Consider the following 8,478-nt stretch of genomic DNA (forward strand, 5'->3'; position numbering starts at 1 on the left):
GCAGTTTTTGCTTTTTTGGGTGTTCCGTATGCTGAACCTCCAGTGGATAATTTGAGGTTTGCTGTATGTATTCTTATACATGTACATATCCTTTACCGTGCTCTTAATATTTATTGTTTTACAATGTTTTTTTTTAAGGTAGCGCAACCAAATTCTGGTTGGAATAAAACATTATTAACAAATTATGTGAAACCAATCTGCCCCCAATTAACTAATAGTATTTATGATGAAACACCAGACAGAATTTTGCCACGACAAAGTATAATAGATGAAGATTGTTTATATTTAAATATTTGGACCCCAGAGGTAAATCTATAATTTTTATTGAAAATGTAGTAATTTTTTTATCTCATTATTTAAATATTTTTAGATCGCTTTTAAACAAGGGAATTTTCCAGTTCTAGTTATAATTAGTGGTGAAGAAATGTCTTTTGATTGGGCTAAACATAGAATATCCGGCTTAGATTTAGCTTCAGAAGGAATTGTAGTTGTTCATGTACAATATCGAACAAACATTTTTGGTTGGATCACTATGAATAGTTCCGAATTTCCGGGTAATTTTGGACTTTCGGACCAAACATTGGCTCTATTATGGATACAGAAACATATAATAAAATTTGGAGGAAATCCAGATAATGTTACCATAATGGGACATGGTACGTCGGGTGTAACATGTGCCTTACTCCATTTAATAAGTCCGAAAACAGATGAATTATTTTCAAAAATGATACTTATGTCTGGATCATCTTTAAATTTTCGTGTAACAAGTGATAAAAGGGCATCTGAAATAATGATTATAAAATTAGGATGCTATGATACTAAAACAAGTATAGTGTTGAGATGTTTACGATCAAAAAGTGTGTCAGATTTATTAAATGCATTTGATATTGTGTATCAACATGGAAACTATTCTATTATTCCGGGTCCAGTTTTAGATACTTTCCGAATAGAAAAACATCAATATGTTCCAAAAAACTTAGATGATGTTTTAAAATCAGGAGAGTATCGTAAAATTCCAATCATTATTGGTATATGCTCAAACGAAGGTGCATTTATTCGTGATTATTGGATAGATTTAGCCAGGGAAGGATTTGAAAGTCTGAGGAGTTACATAAATTTTACAACATTACCCTTCATTTTAAGAAAATATCTTTTTTTGGAGGGTGAAAATAATCAAGTAATAAAAGCATTAAATTGGCGTTACTTTCAAATGGTAAATCCAAGACACCCAAGTTATTTACTGAATTCTATGCAAAGGCTTATTTCTGAAGCAGAGTTTGAAGCACCATTTTACAATACTATAGAATTAATGGCACGATCTATTCATCAATATACATCACCTGCTGATGCAGCAGATTTATATGTTTATGTGTATCAAAACTCAAATTCGATGGACTTAAGAGGAAAAATTAATTTATTTGGTGGAGCTTCACATTCATCTGATTTACCATTGTTATTTGGTCCAAGTTTATTTCAACAAATTGCGAGAAGACGATTCACACAATCTGAAGACAAAATTTGTCGAAAACTTCGGCAATTTTTTAGTAATTTTATAAAAACTGGTATAGAATTAAAAGTTTTTCAAGAAATTTTTTAAAATTCTGACATTTTTTCTAATTTAAAACTTTTAGGGAATCCAACACCAGGTCGTATATATGACGCTTGGATGACATATACTGTTACCAAAAAATATATTAAAATTTTAGGAGATATGATGCCAACGGCACAAACCAATGAGGATTTTTCAATGACTTTTTTGGAAAAAAATTTTGCTGAAATTGAAGAAATGTTACACAAAGATACAGGCAACTTAGAACCATCTCCGACATCAAGAGAAATCTCAAATCCATATGATTTGAATAAAATAGACACAAAACAAAGGGTTAAATCCACTTATGTAATAAATCGTCAAGATTATGAATATTTTAGTCGCTTAAAAAAAGTTTATTCCTTTTGGAATGTTTTACTGCCCAGCATATATCAATCAAACAATTATCAAAATAATAATATTGACACTACATCAATAAATGATAGAAATGGTAAAAACATAATTATTGGTGAAGCTGAAATTCTAGAAGCTAATAAATATAAACATGCATTTTTTTGGATGTTAGGTTTAGTTTGTATTTTATTAGCTTCGTTAGGAATATGTACTTACGTTTTACGTCGTGATCATCCAGATTGGGCTGCAGAATTATGACATAGATTACGGCTTCGGTCCTCAACATCATCATCAGTGATAAGAACCCGTCAACATACAGATGATAGATTAGGTGATCTTAATCATTTAAGTGATGTTAAAATAGGATTACCTAGAATACGACCGAAGCTGACACCAAAAATGTCAAGACGACAAAAATTAGAAACACATAATCGAAGACAGCGAAGTCCAGATCAATATTTACAACAACATCAACAACGATGTGATAGTCGAGATGATCCTGTGAGAGTTAGTGGAAGAAGTGGTGGTTTAATTGAAAGATATGAACGTCGCAAATCCAAATCAAGTATAGTTGATAGAGTTGATAGTGGAAGAATTGAAATTATTGATTCACCTTCTAATTGTGATTGTAATGAAATTCGAAATTGGCGATATCAAATATCTAGAGAACATATGTAAATTAAGCTTTTAATTAAAATAGATATAAAATTAAAATTTAATTTATGTATGTAAATATTATGCATGTTTTTAGAATTGTAATAGCATTATAATTAATTTGTAAATATTTTAAATTTTTCTAATTATTTTTTATGTTTCAAATATTTTTATAACGCAATATCTAAATAGATAATTAAATTAAGATTATATTCGTAATAAAATTGCTTAAAACTTTTGATCTTAAAGGTAGAGTTTGTTATTAAAGAACTATTCTGTAAGCATAAATGTATTTAATGAAATTTCATCGATAAATACTAGGAAACTCTGGAATAAGAAATTAAAATTTTTAATTTATTTTTAAATTGATTTTCTTATTATTTATGAAATATGATAATTAACAAATCTTTTCGTTAGTTTAATGATTTAAATAAATATTATGCATTTATATTTTATTGAATTATAAAATTTTAAAAATCTTGTAACAACTTTTCATAAAAACTTTCAAAAAAAGGCACATTTTATTTTAAATTACTTTTTTTAATTATTTGATTTTACGATTACTAAATAATTTTATTTAGCTGGCGTGTGTATCTCAACAATATTGTTTGATTTTAATAGCACTATACTGTGTTCGGGACCTGATCCAGATTTAATTAAACCTATTCCTTTTATTTCCTCATCTTTTGAACATTTTATTTCATTTCCATCAAGAAAATCATAGATCTTTATATTACCATCACTTAAACAATACATTTTTCTACCATCAATTGATATTTCAATGCAATCGATAAGATTTTTTCTTAAAATTGTTCCATTTAATAAAATTTGTTGATCAAACATTTTATATTGTTTCCATGGATTTTCAAATAATTCTTCAAATTCTGGTATAGCTGTTCTTGGACGAAATTCTTCATCTATTATAAAATAGTTGTTAGATTGTTCTAGTTCATCAAATTTCATTTTTCTTTCATTACGTATCATATTTTGAATGGCACAAGATGATTGAATTTTTTCCATTTCGATTGAATCTAAATTTGATTTTCTTCCATTGTCTTCATTATCAAATTCTTGTTCTATTGGATTTGTTTTATTTTGATTACAATTAATTGCAATCACAGAACCATTTGATAATCCGACTATTAAAAACTCGTCATTTGGATGTAATCGTATCGCTGTTGGGAACATAAATATACTTTCATTTATATATATTTTTCGAAAACGTTCTGGTCTTAATGTTTTTGAGCACACTAATATAAAATTTCGATTTGTTGCTACATATATCATATTACTACTTGTATCTATTGTAGTAAATCTTAATCCTTGTAATTCTTTGTTTTTATTTTGATCTTCTGTACTGGTTTTTTGTAATTCCTGTAAAGTTTGATCATCGAATATTTCATTTTCAAAATATAGAAGTGTCTGTTCAAATTTTGTTTGTTTTTTGAGAATTTTAATTTCTAAATAACTTCGTAAATCACAAATTGCACTCTGTACTAATTTCACTCTAGTCCATGGTGATGAAAATTCATGTTTAATATCTAAATTATTATATTCATTTGATTGAGATCTTGCAGCAAAATTTGACTGATTTATTTCAATTAAACTCCATATAGTTAATATTCCTGTGTCATTCAACGAAACAAACTAAAAAAAAAAATTTCAAATTTTAATGTTCTTCTTTAAATAGTGCGAGTGCTAAAAAGTAATTACATACATATTATAGTTGTACAACATGAACATTTAAGATTTATACTATTAAAAAGTAAAATTATTACCTGTATTTGTCTGTATGCTTTTAATGCATATGCTCCTGTTTCAGGCTTAAAACTTTTAATATCTACTACGGATCCTAAATCTCCTTTTAACCTTGTTTGAATTCCCCTATCACTAGGCACAATCGGTACAATTGACTGACTTGCAGCAAAATGAGTTAAGTATCCGTCTAATTTTGAACAATATGAATATGATTCACGTAAATCCCACATAGCTATGCTACCATCTTTTAAGCCACTTACAATTATATCTGTTGATTCAGTACAAATATCCACTTTACTAACTTGACTCCAAGTAGATAACAAACGTATCGGATTCTCACAATCAGAATTACTCCAAACAACAATTAAATTTTGAAATTCATTTTTATAAATATCTTCAGTGCTCTCATGTATTGTTAAAATGAAATTATATTTGACTGCTGAAAATATTTTAGTAACTTTAAGAGCATTCAAAAAATTCGCATTTAATGTTCTATAACCGCAACTGAAACTTAATTTTGTAGTATTTAAGGCAGTAGCCGTTTTACTATTTCGATTTAAAACTTCAAAAACTGTCATTTTTACTCCATTTAAAAATTGATTTAACTTATCTAAATCGATGTCTTGATTTTCGGAATGTCGATTAGTATTTTTTGAATCAGTTTTCTTAAATGCTTCTAATAATTTAATTGTTTTTGAAATATTATTAGAGAGTTCGATTTCATCATTTCCTTGATTATTATCCTGATTATCATTTACAGCATTTACATGATTATTTATTACTGATCTACTATCTATATGTGATGAATTTTGATATTCATCAGCATTATTAAAACTGTCATTACCTTCTGTATCTAACTGTGAAACTTTCAAATTACCGTAAATTTTTATAAAATATTCGTAATCCATCGGTTTTAAATCAAAAAGATGATACGAGATTTCATCAAGTTGAATTTTTCTCATTAACTCCTTTCCCCGTATAGATTCGCTTGAAACTGGAAAAATTGATCCAACAAAGTCTTCTTTACTGTACTCCGTAAATATAATAGATCCTTTTGAATTGGAGCCGATCCCTGAATCCAATCTATCAGAATTATTTGTTGTAGTTTCTAAGCTATCTAATTGTTGCTGTTCAAGATTTTTTTCTTCCACATTTTGTTGGTATTGAATAGTCTTATTTTCCAAAGATTTGTTACCAGAATTTGTCGATTTTAAATCATAATTTCCCGAGTCTAATTTTCTCTCAGTTTCTCTTTCTTCTCTGTGGATTACCGTAATTGGTGGTTGAGTTTCATCAGAATCCTCTTCTTCGTCATTGTTAATATTTTGTTTGCCACCTACATCTGACCTACTATGAGTGTTAGAATTTTCAGACACATTGGATTCTTCTGTATCGGTAGCTTCAGCAGATGACGATCCACTTTCAAAATCTGATTCATACGATTCAAAATCATCTGCATATGAATTTTCTAATGAATCATTCGAAGAAATATCTTCATCATCATTATTATTAAGATTTTCTCCACTCTTTTTAGTCTCGTTAAGCCCAATTTGACTAGTTTCTAATTTACTTTTTTCGTTATCGAAATTAATTTCGAAGGCAATAGGTTCTTTAATTGAAATAACTGGAATTACTTCACCCATTAAATCTGTATTAGTGGCAAAGCTTGTTTCGGTGTTTTTTTTTATTTCATTGTCATATTTTTTTAACATAATAACTTCTTTTGGCTCCAATGTAACAGTTCTTCTTCTTTCGTGTATATTTGTAGGAATATCATCAAAATCATCTTTTAATTGAGCTTCAGATGGTAAACTTTGAAATTCCACTGAATTTTGTTTTTTCCTTACTGGTGGCGGCGAGGCAACAGTAACATTGTGATAAGTGTCTTTGACTAAATTCGGTTTACTGGGTATGAGATTTTTAAGTTTATTTTGCATAATAACATCACGTTTTGCTTTTAAAGGTTCATACCTCGAAGATGTGGTATCAGTTTTTATTTTAGTTGAAATTGGTTTCGTTTTCATTTTAGAAACTGAATTAGTCAGTTGATTTACTTTGTTAACTGAGGGTTGTTTTGCAAGTAAGTTTTTTTTACTTGAAACTTTAGTTGGTATTTGGACATTTTTTTCATCCTCTTTAGTTTTTTTAGTATCTGTACTTTTGGAATTTGTTATATTTTTTGAGGAGGTACTAGGGCTTGCTGTTGCTGTTTTTGAAGCAATACGTTTTTTTTGGTCTGTTTTTCCGGACTGAAGAATTTTCGTTGTATTTGACTAAATAGCAATGTTATTGGCAGCGAAAAGAAAAATCATTTTATTTTCATTATTATTTAATTCGTTTAATATAATACATATGTACATGCATATGTGTAATTTCTTAAGCAGTTTTATAATAACAAAATCAAAACAAGTATACATTGCAAAGTAAATTTTGTTTAATTTGCATATTTGTACAAACAACTCAATAATTATAAGAAAGACGAATAAAAATATTCTACGTGGATGCCTAAATTATTTAAAGCACTAACTTAATGAAGCTGGAAGCTTAGAGAAATTTCAATTTACTGTATTTGAATAATTAATTTGAAATCGAAAGAAGTCAAAATTAAGCCTAATCGAAACTCAAATAAGAAATTTTACGAATAAATTTTAAATCGATTCTTTGATATTTCTCCTAAATATATGCAAAATATTTGGAATAGAAAATGATTCCTAATAAAGAGATTTTGACTCGACTTTGGATTCATCGAAATATTTGTATATTTTATTATTTTCTTCCAATTGTCGTTTATAAATAAATATTCATTAGAAATATTATGTTCTTATACTTATTACTAACAATCAATTTATTGTTAACCTAAAAACACTTATTTGTAACCGATATAACATATATGTGTGCACATATATGTACGTATTATCGTGTATTCTATACAAGTTTATCATGCAGAAAAAAGGTTACCCTTCGAACTTTAAAAAAATATTAAGAATTTCTTTGATTTCCTTTTTTATTCACATACTTGTATAACAATTTTCAATTACATAGTTATATTATCTTGATTTGTTGTTCTCTTCAACAGAGTAGACTTATCCCAGATTTATTTTTTACTTTGAAAACTTAAGAACGCTCAAAAATAAAAAAAATATTGTCATAATATTTTTCTTATAAATCATCATGATTGTTATTTTTCTATTCATTTTATTAACGTGGCAATTTGGCAACTCTAATCACTTTAAATATAAACATCCTATTTAATAAACATTAATGACTTCAAAAATCAGATTTTCTTTTATAATATTGCTTTTGGTTTTGAAAATAATTGTTTAGTTCTACAAAAAAAAACTAGATTACTAAGTAAACATCTTTATTTCGTACTTGTTGAAACTATTTAAAGCTCAAAACACTTTAAAACAAATTATATTTAAACATTTAAACTATAGTAATTAAAAAAAATAAGCAGCCATTTATGAGTCAATGAACAAATAACATTAATACTACATGTGAATCTCAAAGTGCGCAGTTATAACTCTTCTTTCGCCGCTGATACAATATTGTATGTATTTAAAAATATACATAGGTACATATCTATAGTAAAGTGCAAAAAATAATAAAAAATGAAATTTATAATTAAACACAAGTTAAAATTTTACTTCAAATTGTATTGTATATTGTTTGTAGTGTGTTTGTGCATTTCGGATAAGAAACCCCAGTGTAGAGAAAATCGAATAAATAAAAAACAAGTTGTATACATTTTTTTTAATATTTTTTTATATTCCAATTTTAAAAAAATAAAATAAATTTTCTTAACATTGTGAAATATTTGGTGCAAAATATAAAAAGGAGTTTTTATAAATCGATATTTTTCTACAAAAGAAAAACTATTGATGAATTTTTGATGAACTCACGATTTTATTCGTTGTGACTTTATTTGGTCTAGACATCTTTTTTATTTTAATTAACAATTAAATTTCATTTTAATAATTTATTTTAAATTAATCTCTTAATGAATATATTATTAAAATAAAGCTACAAAAATAAAACAAATTTGCTTGCATATTATGAAAAATTCTTAAAAATTTGTTTTGAAACTTCACATGACAACTACATTAATATGAAAAAAAAAGAAA

The 8,478-nt window shown here is 26.9% G+C and overlaps 2 protein-coding genes across 2 annotated transcripts; one reads left to right on the forward strand and one right to left on the reverse strand.

Moving 5' to 3' along the window:
* On the forward strand, positions 1 to 2,200 carry LOC129615563 (cholinesterase 2). The gene is made up of 4 exons (XM_055530816.1): positions 1 to 63; positions 139 to 306; positions 371 to 1,544; positions 1,632 to 2,200. Exons 3-4 carry the CDS (start codon positions 425 to 427, stop codon positions 2,198 to 2,200), a joined length of 1,689 nt encoding a protein of 562 aa, XP_055386791.1. The 5' UTR covers positions 1 to 63; positions 139 to 306; positions 371 to 424.
* An 846-nt stretch (positions 2,201 to 3,046) lies between these two features.
* LOC129615573 (probable serine/threonine-protein kinase DDB_G0282963) lies at positions 3,047 to 8,383 on the reverse strand. Its single transcript, XM_055530829.1, has 3 exons — positions 8,257 to 8,383; positions 4,375 to 6,627; positions 3,047 to 4,243 (listed from the first exon to the last, which is right to left on the reverse strand). Exons 1-3 carry the CDS (start codon positions 8,290 to 8,292, stop codon positions 3,170 to 3,172), a joined length of 3,363 nt encoding a protein of 1,120 aa, XP_055386804.1. The 5' UTR covers positions 8,293 to 8,383; the 3' UTR covers positions 3,047 to 3,169.
* Positions 8,384 to 8,478: the final 95 nt, after the last annotated feature.

The sequence above is a fragment of the Condylostylus longicornis genome, unplaced genomic scaffold (genome assembly GCF_029603195.1).
Source record: "Condylostylus longicornis isolate FDR11 unplaced genomic scaffold, ASM2960319v2 ptg000137l, whole genome shotgun sequence".
Taxonomy (NCBI): Eukaryota; Metazoa; Arthropoda; class Insecta; order Diptera; family Dolichopodidae; genus Condylostylus; species Condylostylus longicornis.